Source organism: Chondrus crispus, genomic scaffold (genome assembly GCF_000350225.1).
Source record: "Chondrus crispus Stackhouse genomic scaffold, scaffold_286, whole genome shotgun sequence".
Lineage (NCBI taxonomy): Eukaryota > Rhodophyta > Florideophyceae > Gigartinales > Gigartinaceae > Chondrus > Chondrus crispus.
Window position 1 is genome coordinate 1 of NW_005179170.1, and position 19,346 is coordinate 19,346.

The 19,346-nt window shown below is 51.9% G+C and overlaps 4 protein-coding genes; 2 read left to right on the plus strand and 2 right to left on the minus strand.

Annotated features, from left to right (window-relative positions):
* Positions 1–8,534: 8,534 nt before the first annotated feature.
* Positions 8,535–10,040, plus strand: CHC_T00009144001 (cytochrome P450 family 805B-CYP805B1). The gene has a single exon (XM_005716973.1). The coding sequence runs from the start codon at positions 8,535–8,537 to the stop codon at positions 10,038–10,040; it is 1,506 nt and encodes a 501-aa protein (XP_005717030.1).
* A 362-nt stretch (positions 10,041–10,402) lies between these two features.
* On the minus strand, positions 10,403–10,483 carry CHC_T00005335001 (hypothetical protein). The gene has a single exon (XM_005716974.1). It carries the CDS (start codon positions 10,481–10,483, stop codon positions 10,403–10,405), a length of 81 nt encoding a protein of 26 aa, XP_005717031.1.
* Positions 10,484–12,306: 1,823 nt separating this feature from the next.
* CHC_T00005336001 (hypothetical protein) lies at positions 12,307–14,788 on the minus strand. XM_005716975.1 is given in 2 exon segments: positions 12,307–12,616; positions 12,617–14,788. 1 exon segment carries the CDS (start codon positions 14,786–14,788, stop codon positions 12,617–12,619), a length of 2,172 nt encoding a protein of 723 aa, XP_005717032.1. The 3' UTR covers positions 12,307–12,616.
* A 1,874-nt stretch (positions 14,789–16,662) lies between these two features.
* CHC_T00005337001 (hypothetical protein) lies at positions 16,663–17,703 on the plus strand. The gene has a single exon (XM_005716976.1). It carries the CDS (start codon positions 16,663–16,665, stop codon positions 17,701–17,703), a length of 1,041 nt encoding a protein of 346 aa, XP_005717033.1.
* Positions 17,704–19,346: the final 1,643 nt, after the last annotated feature.

The following is a 19,346-nucleotide window of genomic DNA, read 5'->3' on the forward strand; positions in this document are numbered from 1 at the left end:
CCGCGCCGGTGTCCATCGTGGCGTCCGAGGAGACGGCCGAGAAGGAAGGACTGCCCGACCGCGACGGGCCTGTGCCCGTGACTTTCGATAGCCAGGAACGGATGATGGCCGGCGGGGACGGGAGTGGACAGATCAGTGACGCGGCGCTCAGCCTGAACGCGGCGAGCATTGCCGAGGAGAGTGCGGATGTGCCGAGCTTGGAGCGGGACCCGATCCAGGTGCGTCGTGAGAGGGATGACACTTACTAGGTGGCGGTGGCGTGCGTGGATGCCGTGGCATGTATGTGATGATGTGTAGTGAGGGCAAGGTTTGGGTGTTCGTGGAAGGAAGGTTGGGCTGATTTTTCGAGGGTTGTTCGTAGATCGTAGAAGGGCTGCGCTGGTTTTTCGAGTTGCGGGCCGCGCGGCGTTTGTCTTTTTTTTTTTTTTTGTTTTTGTTTTTGTTTTGTACGGGACAGTAGAATGGGGGGAGGTGGTAGCGGGGGGCGTTTTCCGTGCGGATCGCCGATTTACCACATGCTCCGCGTCCGCTGCAGGGCCTTGGTGCGGGGGAGAAAGAGAGAATATAGACGGCGCGGAATGTAAAAACTGAAAAAACGAAAAAACGAAAAAACGAAAAAACGAAAAAACGAAAAAACGAAAAAACGAAAAAAGCAACAAGTGCAGCGCCCGCGGCGGAGTAGTGTTGTTGAGTACGTGGTGGCAGGTCGGGGGAGCGGGGGCGGGACCGATGCGCGGGGAAGCGATCGGGACGAAGCGATCGGGACGCGGCGGTGACTGTGATCCCGGGCTTACAGCGCGGGACGGAGTGACCGCGCTTACACACCGTGACTGCACTATTGACAGCGTGACCATCACGCGACTCTGCGTCGTACACGTACTTACTGCACGATGCTTCCGTCCCGACGCGACCCTGCGTCGTACACGTACTGCTCGACGTTTCCGTCCTAGCACGTGTACTACGTGGCTTCTATTTCGGAACGCCCTGTCCTCCTCCGTCCCTTCCGATAAAATCCCTTTCGCTTCCGATAAAATCCCTTCATCCCCTTCGTACTTCGCACCTCCCTTCCCCCTTCACTCCTCCCCCCCTCCACTCCTCCCCCCCTCCACTCCATTCCCCCCCGCTCCCCCCCCCTTCACTCTACCGAATCTCTTCCTCGACCCAATCCGCGCCGCCGACCTCCCCCTGCGCCCCGCACCCGACGGCGGGCCAGTCCCTGCGCACGCCGATCGCCGCGCCTTCCCGCGCGACCTCCTTCGCGCGCGCGCGCACGAGCGCGGCCACCTCGCCGACGTCTGTGAACCTATTGTATCGTCCCCTCCGCCCGCGCACGACGCTCGCCCACATCCACGCGCCCACGCCCCACACGCCGACCACCGCCGCCACCACCGCGCCCGCGCCGGCCCCCCCGGCCCGCTTGCGCACCTCGGTCGCGCGCGCGCTGCCCGCGCGCCGCTGCAGCCGCGCCGCGTGCCGCACGCGCGTCAGCCCCGCCAGCGCCAGCTTCTGGATGTTCCGGCTCAGCCCGGCCCGCGCCACGTACGCCATGTTGCGCGCGAGTCGCTGCGCCCCCGCCGCGCCCGAGACACCCGCCGCAAACTCCCCGACCGCGTACACATACTGCTCCGTCGTGTGCCCCGCGTCCGCGACTAGCACCGCGTACACCGCGTCGCGATCGCCCCCGAGCCCGCGCCCTACACCCGCGCAGCTGCGCCGCCGCGAGTCCCCGAAGCACTCCAGCGCGGACAGCTGTAGCGGGCACGTGCCCGCCGCGAGCTCCACCCGGCTCAGCACTAGCCCGGACTGCCCCACACGCCCGATGCGTACCCCGTCCTCGAGCGTCGTTCCAAAGTTGCAGCGCATCGCCAGAGATCCCACACGCATCCCGAAGCTGGGCCCCTTCCACTCCTCCAGGAACTGCCCGCGCGTCACGCACTCAGCCCCCGTTGCCGCCTTGCCCGCCTCCGTGATCGGCACCAGCGTCGTGTCCAGCCGCTCGTCCCGGTACGCCGACGCGTACAGGTTGAAGTGCGTCTGGTTGTTGATCATGCAGTGGTAAGTCCGCATCATCCCGATCAGTCGCTTGCTCACCAGCGCCGGCTCTGTCGCCGACGCCGCCGCCTTGTACTCGCGCGAAAAGTCGATGCGCGCGGGTGTGTTGCCGATTTCCACCACGCTCGCGTAGTCCACCGCTTCGTACCTTGGCACCGTCTTGCCCGTGATGGAGAATCCCAGCACGATAGTGCAACACGTCGCCACCGCGATTAGAAGCGACAGCGCGTGCACGAGGCCCCCGCTTCCGACGGGGCTTCCGCAGAATACCCCGACGGGTGAGCTTCGTGGCGAGATCGCTTCACGTTTGTTATACACTAGGTGCACGTTCCTGATGGAGCATAGCCATTGGCACCCGCCCTTAATGAGGCCCAGGAAGATTATGTCGAATATCACTATTGACAACCCGGTTACCATGTTCGAGTTGGCTTCGAAGAGAATCGTTCCAGGGTCGGCCTTCAGCATCTTGCCCCGTTCCTTGCTTGCATCCAACTCTCGTCGTCGTCGTCGTCGTCGTCGTCGTCGTCGTCGTCAACTCTGTCTATCCAGATTTTCCTGTTTGATGGTATCGAGGACGAGTTCGGTATGTTTTCAAACCACACGTCCTGTGTGATGGTATGTTTGCATCGTACAAGTAAAGTAAACTTTACTTTGCCTCACTTCTTCTAGTACACGCAGTACTCTCCCTGGTCAAGTGGACTGCAGCCGCCTTCGTGGACACGAAGGCGGGTGCAGTCATTTGATGGACACCGAAGAAAAGAGTCTGCTTTTGAAGCAGATCACATATTGGGGTTTATGAGGCACTTACCGTATATATGTATAACACTTGATCAAATTCGTCCTGTATCATGGTGGAGGGGACAGGTACAGGGGGAATGGCGGATGAGTTCTCCGTCAATCTGTTGCCAGTGCATTTGCGGGGGGGTAAGGGGAGGTGAGTTGCTCAGGTGAGGATGATGGACAGCGACCACATTGCTGTTGGAGTAACTTGCGAGAAAAGTCTTTACATAATTTTACATAAGGACATCTGTCTGTGCCTGTAAACCCGCCCCATCTCCGGCTTGTTGGACTCTGGAATGGAATACGGTAGAGCGTATGCCCCATCAAGCTGACAACAGCATCCGGCTATGGTATCCTTTGTGGCTCACCCCACAATACGGGCATCGCGCGGCAACGTGCAGCACAGCGAGCTAAATAAAGTAGTGCTGTGTACCGAGCTGTGTACAGCAAGGATACCGAGACGTCTGCAACAGCCTTCCTGCCAACCAATTGGAGGGCAATAATTAACACGTTCCTGCTCCAGCAGAGTGGCGCGTACTCGCGGTTGGTAACAGAGCCACATGCACAATGCGTCACCCCGAGCCACCTCTTCTACATCAGAACGCCACGCGTTACCACAGCCAGCTATTTCCTGCCGAAACTGGACGAAAGGGACACAGTTGCCAGTGCATCAAGGGAAAACAAATGGCAACACGGCCTGCGAGCTTGTTTTTTTAGAGACTGAGCCCCCGCCAGTGCGGCCGTTTTGATGATATCAAAGGACCATACTCGTTTTTCATTCCACTGAATTATCCTCCCATGCCATGATGTGAACGTCTTGCAACTCACTTGGAAAATACATCTATCATCACAGCTTTTGGGGAGTTTTTGCTGCCTGCTGATGAAGGACTCTGCATGTGAGATATTGTCATGCTACTTGTTCCTTCATTAAGTTACAAGTTACCGAAAGACAACAAGTTGAATTCTACCGCCATCGCACCGAGCAGTTCTTCACGTGCTTCGACGCAAGGGTAACTTCATGCCTCATGCAAGAGCATGTTTCAATGATGCTTCTGTTACATAATGTGGAAATGACTTACTCGATGGCTCACTGGATGGGGTCGGTTTGTTTGAAAGAGGGCTGGGCGGTGGTGAATTTGATTCTGATGCCCCGCGGGTTGGGACTTCGTCACCATCAAAATACGCAATTGTGTCCGAGGCTTCGGTTCCACCTCACTGTACTGTTGTGCCACCAGCTACCCATATGGCTCCGTTGCAAGAAACTGCACCGGCACCATGACGCGGAGTTGGCATATCATCACCCGGTTTGAATGATGACCAATCAAGGACATCTACCTCAACCCAAGCGCGATTTTCCCCCTCACCTCCGAGGATGAAAACGGTGTCGCCGAATGCTGTCGCAAAGGTTCCTCCTCTAGGCCTCGGAAAGTCCTCTTCGGTGGACCATTCTTGAGACTTACCCCACTCGTGTGCTCCGTTGTTGTGCCCTGGAAACATTATATTCGTTTCTCTGATAGGACAAGTCGGATGAATCATGAGCGGGACTCGTCCTTTGCTTTGGCCACTCCATTTTGGTATCCTATACCATCAAAACTGACGTTGGTTTGCGTTTGTTCATGTACGTTTTCCCGTCCCTAATGGACGATTTTTCAAAATTTAATGTCCCATACATCTTGCTCTCTTTTCATGTACAGCCCAAGTCCATTATGGCTACTCAAAATTCCGATTAGGAGCTCGCTCAATGATGGGGCTCTGCACAGAGTATAATACTGGAAGGGGAATGACCGAATCCAGATGTCAAGCGAGACTATTGCATTTTTTCGTCAGTATGGGCTTGACACCGTAGTTTCGTGCATACATGGGTCTGGCGAGAAGAAAGGCGAAGGAGCAGGCGTGAAGACTATTTTTGCGCTTCACGCCTGGAAGTATTGTTTTGTATAAGGGTAGAGCGTCTTAAAAGGCATTTTTGGTACTTGCTAATCAAGAATTTGACGTCAAAGATGAAATTCGATCCAGCAAGAAGTCGGAGTTGTCAACCGATCAAGAGTTCGTGCAATTTGAGCTAGTCATATTCGTGCCCCCCCTTCTCGGAAGCATCCCGTAGTCGCATCTCACCACAGGGCTCTACGTGAGGTTGGCCTGTTGTCGAGTGAGGCCTTTCTGGTCTACAACACTTTAGTGTAAAATGACAAGGGATCCAAAAATTCTATACAACGTTAACTATTTCTATCCAATTCTTCGCAAAGGACTTGCTTGTGTCATTCGTCTTTTAACCGATTTCATTCTCATCCCAGTCGGCGTTGCAACATTTGTGGGCACCCATGATCCCAAGAACGGGCATGTCTTGTCGAATCCCGATATATCTTCTCTTATGGGAATTCTCCTTCAATTTGGTCTCGTTGGCGTCATCTGCGAGCGTTAAAACTTCTGGCACGGTGCAAAAAGAGTTATAGTGTATGCGTCCTTTCAAGTACACGACTTTAAACCAAAAAACAAAAGCAGATGCCCCTAGCACAATAGCAATAATGCATATAAATATGACAGTGGGAATCGCAAGGCGTAGGTCAATTTCGCTAACCTCATGACTGCCGATTGAGCGCTCTAAAGTGACATTGTGGATAATATCAGAGAACACGATTTCAGAGAAATAGTATGCCGCAACACCACCACCCATGAGAAAAGAGTAAAAAGCGACGTTGGAAGCGATTCGCTCGTATAGATTCTCATTATCTACGAGAGAAATTTGTGCAACAGACGTAGAGCCTGGGTCTTCAATATCAGGAAGCACCACAATGTAGGCCTTGTTATTTCCATTTTCTTCCCGAACACCTGCTCCAGCACAGCTTGTGGTCCCAGTTCTGAAGCAAGATAAGCGAGAGATTTTCAAATCGCATTGTGAAGATGGGGAAAAGGTGGCGTAACCAGTCACAGAATTACCTTCAAAAGACGGCTTGAGATCGTCAAATTCACACTCAAATGGACTGGTAGAGGAAGGCATCGGACCGATATTTAGAGTTCGTTCATACTTGAATTGGTCCTTTGTGATACAATCCGAATGGAGAACAGTGGAGGCGTTGATTCTGGTCTTGTCAACAGACAGGTCTCTGTAGGCGTAGGCGTATTCCGTTACGTGTGTGAAATTGGTTCTCGAACATGCATGTACGGCCATTATTGCACTTACTTTTCTGCTTATCCTCCGATCTCCATTTGCCGAGAGGCTAAATTCATTCTCAAAGTCCAAAAATGGCGGCTCGGAAGCTCGAAAGACCATTGAACTGTAGCGTTGTTCTTCAAACTTTTTTGATGTCTTTCCATCGACGGAAAAGCCCAAAACGATAACGGAAAATGTGACAGCGATAATAATGACCGAGAACCACCGGACGAGGCGTTTTTGTCCGATTGGACTGCCAGTTAAACAACCTATATGAGATTTTGTCGGAGAGACGGTAGAACGCCGATCATAAATGAGGCTCAAGTTGGCAGTTGTGCAGAGGACTTGAATTTCTGCCTTGATGATGCCAAGCAAGACAATGTCAAATAACAGTACGATAAGTCCAGAGATAACACTTGACTCAACGTCTATGTCACGTAAGTAACTTGCATTGACTGACATTCGGAGGGCACAGGGATTTCGTACAGAATGTGTCGCCTTTGGACGATGGGCAGGTGTGAAGAAAGGATCGTGATGCTTTTGGACAAAGATAAAGGCGGGAGTTTTGCATCTTCTTTTAAAGAGTGATGATAGTGAAGCAGAGATTACGAACAGAAGGGCATCTGCCCAGATGAAGGAAATGGATACGCAGTGATTGAATTGGAACCATTGTAGGAACGACTTGCAGTCATACTGAGCTGGCAGTACGTTTCAGCTGTCACGTTGTCGTAGGGACTGCTATTTTAAGTTCCAATGAGATCCGAAACGCAGCACACCTCACTACAATTTTTCTCTTTTCAATATGGGGTGCAACTACTAGCGCAACTGTACTACGGTATAGTAATTGCATGTGTGCGTTTCAGATTTACGCCTTGGAAGTACACCAGTACCACTGAGTTGAAAACTGAAGAAGATATGAGGGCCTCTGGATGGATCTCGAAGATGATATACAAACCCTTCCTTTTAAAAATAGACTATGAGAACTGACGGAAAACTACCAAACTTGCATCAGAGTTTCGCACATGGTATTTATGAGAAAAGAGCCTAAAACCCTTGGATCTTACGGAGAGAAAGGAAGATAGACACTGTACATGTGTAGGATTTGATGATTTCTTACGCTCTTCATACCATGTTGGACAAACGCTTTGATTAGAACTGGGCCATATCCGTGATTCAAAGCTTATGTTATGCAGAGCACAATACGGTATTCCGCTCGTCAGGTAACGTAGCCTCACTCGCGCCAGCCGCTCTTGCAACACTACTTGCAGATGTGGCTGCGGCAGCAAGTGGGATGGTGTAGCAATGTTCCCTCTGTATAGAAACCAAGAACTTTCGGTGTGGCTTGGAACCAAGAAAGAAATTTCATCAACGCATGAGCCTTCGCGTAGCTAATCATCGAAATTGACGTGTTACATTAATGACCACGACGCTGAGTACATTCCACTGCTCTATTGACACACTCCCAACGTGATATGTCGTAATCAACATGGCGGCTCTGCAAAATGGTGAAACCGATAGCGTGATTGTTTGAAAAAAAGGATGCTTGTTTCAGCACAGCATTGAATGCTTATATCATCAAAAGAAAACAGCCGCCGATGGAACTGGAACTCGTTGTTCTCACCTAAGGACCTTGTGGTCTCAACGGAGTTCTGCTGCGGTGTCAGTTGGGCATTGAAGGTTTCGTCGCCGAGAGGCATTCAATCGTTCTGGTCACATATCGTTCGTTGGCCAGGGAAGGTAAAGCCTCGACTTGCAGATGCCGTCGACATCTCCGTGAAGGAGCTGGGGACTGTCTGAATGGGTTATGAATGAGCTCAGGTGGACGTGGGGGAACGTATGGTACTGTAAAGGTGCTGGCTGTCCTGGACACGAGGGTGTGATGTGGCAGATGCCGGCCAGATGCTGCTGATGAGGCCAGTGGCCTCATGAGCATCTGTCCGACATCTGGGTGGCCTCAGGCCACACAGGTGGCTTGCCAGTGGACGGTCCACCAAGACCGTCCCGTCCGTCCACTGAAACGCTTGGGTATCGTTCCGTACATACATACATGTACCAAAGTCTCCATTCACACCTCTCCTTAGAGCTAACCGACCGACCTGTAAACGCACAGTCTTGACCTCAACGGTTCCTGAGCCACGAATCCCCCAATTGGATAGCAATGTTTTTAAAAAAGCAGATATGAATTAGTGCGCATTGTTTGTCGAGAATAGGCTCCACACCGGCATGCGACAACAAGCCAGCCCTTCTCGTCCGGCATACCCATGAGACGCCTCATTGCCTGGCAATTGGAGTGGGCTCCAACTCCGCCTGGAAATATTCTCGACCGCATTCGAAGCTGGAGAGCACCTCTTGGCCTCAACATCTGCTTTTCAAAGAGCGACCCGCATTGCTGTCCCACATTTGCAGCCCGCCGTCAATCCAGACAACCTCCACACAGTTGACAAAAGCACACACACCCTCGACCAGCATCTTTCACTTTGACTGTCGCAGATCTCAGATAAGGTGCCCAACTCCAATCCTTTCCCGCCTTGGCGACGCCGCGTTCAGCAATATGGAACCGCTGCAATGGCTGCGCGCTTGCGCCCCGCTTTTCCTCCTTTTGATTTTCATCAAGTACACCGTCGGGTGCATACTCACATACATCCGCAACTCCTCCAACTCAGATCTCTACTCCATCCCATTTCCGCCGCTGCCGTTCTGGAAGCGATACACGGTCGGCCATAACCTTTTGTACCATATTCTAAGAGCAGATGCGTTTGACACGGCATCCTTGATAAATTCCTGGCGGAAAGCTCACGGTCCTGTCTTTCAGGTATTTTCCCTTTTCGGAGAACGTAGCCTGTTCGTCACATCTGAGTCAGCCATTCGAATGGTTCATGTTTCGAAACAAGCCAGCTTTAAAAAGGCTGCGTCCACAAGGAGATCTATTGCTTCCCTGGTCGGCGAAAATGGACTTCTGCTGGCAGAGGGCGAAAAACACTCTCGGCTGCGACGAGCTGTCGCTCCGTCAATGCATCATAACGCGCTTAGTACTGTCGGGAATATTTTTCTCGACCAGGGCCATTTGCTGGTGGAACGACTAAGCACCATGGGGAACTCTGGAGGAGATGTATTGCGCGAGGTGAGAGTTGCGACTTTTGTTGCCATTTTCGAGACTTGTCTCGGAAAGAATGCAACGACACCAGACGTTGTTGCTCGATTGCAAGAAGCATACTACATCGTCTTCCCAGAGCCACCGCTGAAGATGCTTGCTAATAGAATCCGTCATAAGTTCCTCTGGTTCATAGACCAAAAGCATTTTAGCTACAGGAAGGATTTAAAAGATTACATCAGAACTACGATCCGCGACATCTGCGCCAAGCGTACTCGCGAAATCGAGTCGGGCCCTGATGAAGCCGGGACTCCATTGGTTGCCTTAATGGTAGATGAAGACACGAAGAAGAACATCCCACATGAGGCAATGGTGGAGACAGTTCTGAGTTTCTTGGTTGCAGGACAGGTGACGACGAGCATGTCCGTTTGTTGGACGCTGTACGAGTTGGCTCGCGATTCGGTTTGGCAGGGCCGCCTTTGTGAGGAGCTGAAGGCCTGGTCTGCGGATGATGGTATGGAGGCGCTGGATCAGTTGCCGCTTCTTGATCGCATTGTGAAGGAATCGCTTCGCATGTACCCACCCGTCTTCTTTAACACACGCGAAACGACAAAGTCTGTCGACCTAGACGGGTTCACAGTCCCGAAAGACACCCTTGTCCGAACACCAATCTTGGCAATACAAAGAAACGAGGAAATATGGGGTTCAGACGCGGCACATTTCAACCCGGATCGATTTTTACGTGATTATGTGGTGGCGCAATCAAAAATGTACTGGTGTCTGTTTGTCTTCGGCTCTCGTGGATGTATCGGTCAGCGCTTTGCCATGTTGGAGATGAAGGCATTTGTGGTTCAGGTTTTGTTGCGGCAAAGGGTGAGTGTGAAACCGCTAAAAGATGCAGTACCCACCTGCGTAGGGCCATTTGCAACGCCAAACGGTTTGAAGCTCTACTTTGAAAATAGGTGAGGATATGCGCTCATCTCGCACCTCAGCGATACCTGTAGATATTTAAGAGTCCAGCAAACAGTCCAATAGGAGATTTTCAGAATGCCACGAAAGCAGGTTCTGAGTAAGGTAGAGGATGAAGCAGGATCAGCGAGAATGGGCACGGTGCGTTTACTGTAATCTCTCTTGTTCGCCCTTCACATGAATATGGTTTAGAGTGTGGATACGGGCGTAGCTTTCATCAAGGCGGTCAATATATTACGACAGGGACTGTGGCGCGTTGATCACATCCAGAGACGATGCTATTTGCAATAGGAGTGGGACGAGGAACACGGGATTAGGTCTCTTGCGACGAATGCGGCTCGACAATAGCACGTGAGAATTCATAGCAAACCTGAACACCGCAAAACATCTCCAGCAAGCGTAGTTCGTGACGAATAATAGGCCACACCCCCAAGCATCATGCTGGGGCACGTATCGTGAAGTAAAGATGCTTTAGAGCACTGTCTACAGTACTGCCTACAGTACTCTACTTCACGATACGTGCCAAAATCACAAATCTACAGACATCTGTAGATTTGTGATTTTGGCTAAGTCAGGAATGTGAAAAAGGCAGCACCACCCTCGTTTCATTGACTCGTTTCATTGACTCATGCATTAGCCGTGCCCGTATTGTCCAGCACAGTACGAAGGGCACTGTACAGTAGTAGGAATGTCAAGCTTTGCAAGGGCTGTGGCGGGATTGTACGGTTGTAAATATCTCATGTGCCGGATAGTCGTTGCTCCTTCCCCTACATCTAAAAGCCTAAAATGTGGGGAATGTTAATCAGGATGAGGGTAGGAAGAAACTTTGTTGCAGATGATATGTATGAGTACAGCCGACGTCCCTCTGTTCGTGGAAGCGAGCTACGATGGTGAGTAGATGTGTGCCACGCAGGGTTGCAAACCCATCGTTTGCATAACGATGAGTACATCCAATCAGATTGGGGCTGGGCACCCATAGACACCAATAGTCAGTTCCTAATAGCATTCGCTTGCTTACCCCCCCATATCATCATACTAAACTTTACCCATCATGCCAGATTCGGCGTCACCCAGCATCGCCCTTGCCCTCCCATCTCAGCACACGGGACTGGCACCATCATGAACGCGACCCTTTTAACCTCACCACTAATTACAAACCAGGTCATCTGCAGCTCGAGTACCGTAGCACCTGCGTAAACACCAAAAGGATCGTTGAATCCCTCTGGTAGACATACACTCTCGACATCCACCCCTTGCATACATGCTCCACACCAAGCCATCGTCGCCCAGCTTGCGCAAACTCGCGCCACATTGGCTTTGGTGCTTCCCAACGCTGCTCACCAACCTCGTTCCCTTTCCTCTACCCTACGGTTGAACATGGTGCCAATGGGGCATGCCCTTGTATGCCTCGCATTTCTCGTCCATCTATCGTTGTCGTTCTCCCATCCCCTGCCCTCTGCCCACGCCCTGCTCTTCCTCTCTCCCTCGACCTTGCTTGCTTCCCTAACCCCATCCTTCAACAGGAACAGGATCACCCCCGGCATATCCCAATCGCTCAGCCAGAACTATCTCCACCTAACCCTCCCTCCGCTCCCCATCAACCGCCTTCACGTCAGCGCTACCCTCTTACAGCCTTCGCGCATGCTTCACGTCGTCCTTCAACCAAAATGCGCAGTCCAAACATGCCCCCCCGACGTCACCCACGTCCTGCATCTCGCCGCCCCCGTCGATTCCGCCACCCGCGTCCGCATCCTTCTTTCGCGGGTACTGCACAACTCCACTGCTGTCCGCCTCGACCTCACACTGCTCGAACCGGCCCTCCATGCCGCTGTGGAGCGATGCGCCGGAGGGAAGGCTTGCCTCGCACATGAAGTCCGGAAGCGGTGTGGGAGGACGTGGAACTTGAGTCGATGTGGACCGCAGTGTGTCGTCGATACCATGAGAAGATGTGTGGGGGAGGTGCGAGGGGTTGAAAGGTGGGCAAAGCTCGTGTTTGGACTTTTCTTGGCTGCTGCTAGTGCCGCTGTGCTTATGGTTTTTGTCTTTGGCATGTGCGTGGCTGTGTTGACTTTGCCGGGCGAAATGATGGCTGCGGTGAATGAGATCATCGATTTCTTCGCCAAACGAAACGGATCATAACTTCTCTGTTGCTGGGCACGGCTGAATCCTTGTATGAGTTATCGCAGCGATTCTGTCCGAATTCATTTATGTCGCGCCTTGAATAGCGTTAGAATTCGACCACAGAGAGCTTTGCATGGGAAAGTTTGGCGCAGTACAGTATGGTTTTTACAGGGGCATAAAGAGAGCAGAGGAATTCTGCAATTCCCAACCAACAGGCCTTCATTTTTTTGTAGTTCTTGTCAAGCGCTGTAGAACGAAGAGCATTTCTGTTGTCCACTTGGATTCGTCTGCTCAACCACGAGACAAACAAATCCTACGCGCGTGTATCTCCAGGTAATTTGTGTATACAAAGAGTAATGGGCTGCGCGCAGTTTTTCTGCTATGTCAGGTGAACGAAAAAACAAACAAACAAACAAATCTTCCCCTTGTCACGCATTGGCTTCCAATTCTATTCAGGGTTCCCAACCGACCACGGGAAGACCCGCCACTTCTGTAGCACCGGCACCCAGAGGACCCCATTCCCTTTCCAGTGGTTTTTGGTCACCTCTTTCTTTCTCATCCATCTGAAGAGTTCGAACTTCAGTATCTTCTGTGTTTGGGTATAAAAGGAGGTATTTGCCTTCTCCCTCGTAACTTAACACGTAAGCCTCGTACACAACTTTGCATTCACCGTCAAATATCTCCTTTGACTTTTCGTTTGCTTCAGCAGAGTCGTATTCGCCGTTCCACAATACGTACAGTCGATTGCCAAGCATACCCTGTGCAATCCATGGTTCGTCTTCTCGTGAAAGCAGATTCCACTCTCGATACTTGAGCTGCACCACCTCCACACAGTGATCACTCAAGTATACCACCAAGTGCTCATTCTTTTCCGGATTGAAGCCAAGCACCAGTGCGGTATATACGAGTTCGCTCTCCGGCCAAACAATCTTTAGGCACCGCCCACAAATTTCCGGACCAGCCGAATCACCTCTGATGGGCGGTGATCTCGCCTCCAGTTTCTTCTTCGGTCTGCTATCAGACAGTGTCAAGACGTTGCGCCTCCGCTTGGATCGTCCCGCGGCAGCGCCTGGATCCTCTTTTGCAATAGGGGTGCGGCTTAGGACATGCACCTCGTCATCTGCGAGAACAGTGTGATTACTTCTCGTCAGCTTCACTTTCAAATTGCCGCCTTTGTTATCGCAGAAGGCCACAAAGTGCTTGTCAAGCCCGGGCAAATAAGCTTCCACAAACGCTTTTCGGGGTTCGTTCCCGTCCCCGAGGTCTAGGGAAATGTAATCCCCAACCTGGGATTTCGACTCTCCAGCTCCCTCCACCTTTTCTTCAGAGGCCCAGCCCAACTTCTCGTCATCCGATGCTGTGTCGTTATCTCCTCCTTCCTCATCTTCGAATAGCGGAGGATAGAGTGACGCAGGGACCGGACGCGAGGACTTTCCAGATTTTTTGCCTGCAGACCTCGGCTCCAGGGGGTCGTCGCGTGTGTCTTGGGTGCCGATGCTGCCTTCACCCTTAGCCCTGCCCCCTGTCTTTTCTAGTGGGACAGCGTTCGGTGAGCCATCAGGACTCACTTCCACACTGGTGCCAGGCTCAGGCTTATCAAATCCAGTATCGATGTCTACGGATACATTCTTCTTGTCCATCACGACGTCCCTCATCGCGTCAACAACCAAATCCTTTGTTCCGGAGGCGCGATACTTCCTGTCGGCTCGCTTCTGACCCACGACAGCAGGCGGAACAACTACATCCGCGGCGCCAGCCTCCTCTGCTGCCTTGGTGACGCGTCCGATAGTCTCGGACAAAGAGGGTGGTAAATCTTTCTTCACGACGGGTTCTTTTTCGTCTTGCTCGTCTGCATCATCGCTGACGTCGTCCTGCTCCGCCTTTGTGGGTTCGTAATCGTCGCCCCCGGCGCCGTCCTGCTCGTCGTCCTGGATAGAGCGAGTGCCTGAACGGCGCAACTGTTGCGGAAGAGCAGACTTGGACCCGGGGCCCGAGCGGGATTCCATCTCCTCCATGACCGGGTCCTCCGGTTGCTGCGGCGGCGTCTCGATGTTGTAGTCGACGTGGGCGAGATCGACAGTGGCGAGGTACTCGTTCGCCAAGTAGATGACGCGGTAGAACTGGCTGGGAGTCGAATCTCCCTTGGGCCGTGGCGGGGAGCAGACCTCATTTGGCTGGGGCTCATAGTCGATGCTAGCAAAGACGATAACGGAGAACTTGTGGGCGGACTTCTCCCTAGGATCGCGCATGAAATCAAACCAAGACGCAGCGGGGGGCTTGGCGTCGGGGAGAAACTCGATGGTCTTCCCGACGAGGGGATCCTTCGGGGAATCGGCGAGACGGAAGTCACGTTGAGCAGGCCCGATGCCAAGGTCGACAGACTCGACGGACTCATCCTCGAGGTAAATGAGCTTGTGCTTGCGGGCACGAGGGTGAAAGCCAACGACGAGCGCGGGGTAGTAGTTTCCGTCGGACGGCCACAAGACGGAGATCGCCTTGCCTACGAGGGCGAGGCCGTCTGGCTCGGACCAGAAGGTGACGTCATGGGGAGTGGCGGCACGAGCGGAAGCCTTCCGACGCGAGGGAGGAGCATCCGAGACTTGACGCGAGCGCGTCTTCGGCATGATGGCGACGGGATCGGAGCGAGGTGGACGGGTGGGGCTCGGTGTGAAACGGTAACGCAGACGGTAGGATACATATCTAGAGCCAAACGGAAAAGTCGGAGAAGGGCAGGGGATGGCGCCAGAGGCGACCTTGGAGGATAGGCCAATGGAGTAAAGACAAGTACACGGATCTGGTCGTAGCAGGCTGCTTGATCTGGCCAATGGGAAGGGTGAGTTATGCGGCTCAACGGCTCGCGGGGATGTTGTTTTTTGGTTACTTTTCAAGACGGCGATTGGGCGGGAATTTTAACTCATGGGGTCTGTAGTTCAGTTCTGAACTCGAACCCAGGAGGCCTAGCTGGAAGGGAATCGTTTACTCTTTAACAGGTCGGTGTGGGTGCATGGAATCACTGCTTTCCTCGAACGACCTGACGATCAAGTAGGATCTGTCAATATAAGCCCCTCCGCCGGCGGGTGGCAGAGGCTGGATGGCATTCCTAATTTCTAATAATTTTTGGGTGTACACAATTCCCTAATTTATTTTAGAATTTTAGTCCGGACTGTGCACGCCGGCGGTGCTCGCTCCATCCGCCACACCATAGGTCGGCTGTATAAGAAACGTAACGACCAAGTCTGTAGTCTCGGTAAGCCTACGCTTTTCGTTGACTCCAGCTCTGGCACCCCCCTCCCTTTTTTTCCCTTCTACTTTCCCTATCGTTTACCGCTACCTACTCTTTCCACGATTATCACACACCCCTTTCTCTGCCTACCTTGATCGCTGCGGTTGTAGTGATACAGAGACACAACCGAACCAGCCAACCTACACATGCACCGTGCAGACAAAACGCACACAGATTTCAATTCCGCCAGGTCAATATCCACAGCCCTATGAATAGCGCACCGAATGTTAAAGAGAAAGACGAGCGGGGATCTGAGGGCTGAAATCATTCAAGCTACAAGCATCCTCACAAACACAAAGCCGCTTACGGGGGATGAGGATGTGCCGAGCGGATCTCAATACTGTGAAAGTATGCAATTGTCCATTCTGGTGTCTGCGGTGCCTGTGTGCAATGCGGCGCATGGAGATTGCTCCTGTCGCGTTGGCCGTTACGGAGATTGCTCCCGTCGTGTTGGCCGTTTCAAAGATGCGATAAAACTAACGGCACCACGGGAAAAGACGCCGCACTGTATACTGTAACCGGATACATCAATTCCTCGCTGGTCCTGATTCCATTACTGTACCAGCATCTATCTACAGAAGTGCTGTAAACTTTACATGCATGTGTACGGCAGTGGACACCATGCATCCGCAGAACGCATTACAGTACTCTCACAATCCACACGTGTGAGACGGAAGTACTGTACACGTGTAGCAGTGTACACGTTTCGTACACTCAGGGCGGACGTGCACTTCCAAGTCATTTAATTCTTACATCCAGTAATTCCCTGACACGTGCTGTCGCGGAGTGCTGGCACTCTGCCTACTTGCATTTCGACGTCTACCTTGCAGCCAGTGGCGGTCGTGGCTCCAGGTCAGCGAATGTCTCACGGTTTTCTCCCGTTTGTGATGGCTATGATCGGCTTCAAGATCCAAAGCGCAAAATAGGAAGCTGCAAGAAGTTTTAATGTTTTATGTTCATTGGCCACGTCCGCCCCTGCTCCGCTTCAATTTTCGCGTTCCCCACAATGAAGTTAAGCTCATTCATTCCTATAAATCATATAAAAGATTCCAATATTATTATGATCGCTGTTTCACTGACGCCATCGCCTCTGTTACCGCAAATGCAGTTTATGCTTATCGTCCGCCCTCCTCCGTGCCCTTACACTTCGTTGCTCAAACACGGCGTCCCCCCTGTCGCATGCCCCTCTCCTTGTCGCCGTCGCCACCCCCCACCATGACCGCCGAGCCGCCTCCGTCTTCCGAAAACCCTGACGCCATGCGCGACTCCTCCCTCCGCGTCCGTCTTCTGGACGAAAAGCCCTCGGCCGACGCCAAGCCTCCGACCGACACCGAGGTCCGTCGCACTGTCCTCGTCTCCCTCGCCGTCTGCTCGTTTTACATCGTCATTTCCTCCTCCATGGTCTTTGTCAACAAGGCCCTCTCCTACACCTACCATTTCAAAACCACAAATGTTCTCCTCCTCTTCCAGATGCTCTTTACTGTGGCCCTCCTCCGGTTTCTCCGAGATGTCCTTCACCTCATCGATTTTGCAAACTTTGACCTTGTAACAGCCAGGCAAGTGGCCCCCGTCAGTATTTTCTATTCCCTCAATGCAGCTGTTGCGCTCGTCGCCCTGCGCGAGCTTTCTGTTCCGAGCTATACGCTGATCAAGCGCCTCGCCCCGCTTCTCACCGTCTTTCTGGAGGCTCTGCTTTTACACAGATTTGCAACCCGGGCTATCGTCATATCCCTTCTCGTCATGTCATCGGGTACCGTTCTCGCTGCCAATGCAGACCTTTCAAGTTCTAATTTTGCTTGGCTTCTGGGCTTCGCTTCCTGCTTCTTCCAGGCACTGTACCTTACATTTGTCAAGCGATCCGGCGTGGATACAGGCATGAACTCCTTTGGCATCCTCTACTACCACAGCATTCTTTCCTTGCCATGCATTAGCTGCATTGCTCTTGCTGTCGGCGAGATCTCTCCTGCACTAGCTTTTGAAAACTGGACTTCCCCATCCTTCTTGGTCGTACTTGTCGCTTCATTGTTCATGGGCTTGTTACTGAACTATGCTCTCTTCCTCTGCACGGAGCTCACTTCACCAACTAGTACGGTCGTATCTGGACAAGTTAAGGCCATGGCCCAAACTGCTATAGGCACGTTTACGTTCGGCGGTGTCGACATGAATTCGCGCTACCTCGCTGGCACCATGCTCAACATTACAGGTGGCTTCATGTATGCATTTGCCAAGCTCAGGTCGATACGAGAACGCTCATAGTTGGCTGATCATATGTATGAACGTGTTCATTGTTGTTAACATCAAGAGTTTTTATTGTTGTGTCCTTGGGGATGTCTTTGTTTATTTTACTACATCCGCAAACAGTTTTGTGTACGGATAGTCTCGTTGTTGAGATTGTGGTCTACACGTTTTGACCTTGATCGCACGGAACATGCTGCGTCCACTAGCAATATTACCCTAACTGCAAATCTGGTTGGTATATATGCCCTTGCTGCAAGCCGAATCTGTTGCTTGTTCGTCGGAAAGCATCCCGTTGCGATTTCCTACGGCAACAACGCGAATGCCTGTCTTACTTCACGTGTCTAAGTTGATTCATGCCCGGTATGGCAGTGCCATAACCAGACCAGCCCACAAGCACCCCTTAATCTATAACACTAATCTAGTCTTCTGTCGTCATGCCACGAGAAGCCAGGTCTCAACGAAACGTGATGTAATATCGTGGATCCTCTGGACTGGTTTTTAAAAGCACATGTATAACAAAAGAACGTTCAAGTCAATTAATGGCTACCCTTGGCAGCCATGGCTACCACTCGCAGGCACACGCAAACAGCTCAGGCGATATTTATAAAGCACATTACGGCGACGCGCAGCTGACACCGTTGTCTGCAGATGACAGAATGTGACTCAGCCTCCCAGGAGGCCTACAGGTTACGAGTCAATGCTGTCGGCCATAAAATGAATTTGTGAGGTTGCGAGAGACTTTGAAAGAATATTGCAAATGCTGTCTTGTTCTTCCTTCAGAAGATACGCTAGCGTGGAAGTTATAGAATGCTCGGCACTCTGAACCAAAAAATATTGGGAGGTGCGACTTAGTGTTTGGAATGGCCAAACTACATATCTGTATGAATCTCAAAGAATTGCGACATATCGAGAACGACGGACCCCATTTTCGATGCAGTAAAGTGTCATTCGGACAGCACTCTCAATTGACATGTCGATCAAGCTATACTGAGGTTCAACCCTAACCGTCGTGAAATTTGTTCCCTCGTGAGGCTGTTGTTGTGTGGGGCAAAGAACGTGTGAATATACTGTGCCTGCATTTTGCTATTGATGCACCCGTCAACAGTGCAGGAAACAATGACGCATACCCTGTCGCCCGAGGGAGTTGTTAGAACGCCGGCAGAAGAGGTTTCGGGATTGCCCTTGTTTCCATTTGCTGGTCTATCACTCTGTAGATGGTACAGACAAGATTTTCCTTTCACGACGCCCACTTGGCAACTAGTCATACATAAGCAGCTAATTGTTGGCCTGGCAGATGCTAGAGACAGACCGTTTGTGAGTCACAGAGTTGGACCTGTATCCACGCTGAAAGTCCATTGACAGGTTTTGTCCAGCGAGTAGTTTCCCTCAGTAGGACGGTCGCCATGCCATATATGTACAGTACAGTCGTGCACCACGTGAACTGCATGCGGTCATTACGCGGACCCTGTTGGCGTGCAGGTAGCGGAGGTATGCACTTGTCACCGAGAGGTCGATCCTGCAATTCATTTATTTTGAAGTATGCTTAAATCGTGCCATGTGTTCTGTTTCATTCATCCTCATTGCGGTCGGGTGAGCCGGAAATTTGTGGCATATACTGTTCCTTTGTAAGTGGCCCTATGCTATCATACAGAGCATCGCCA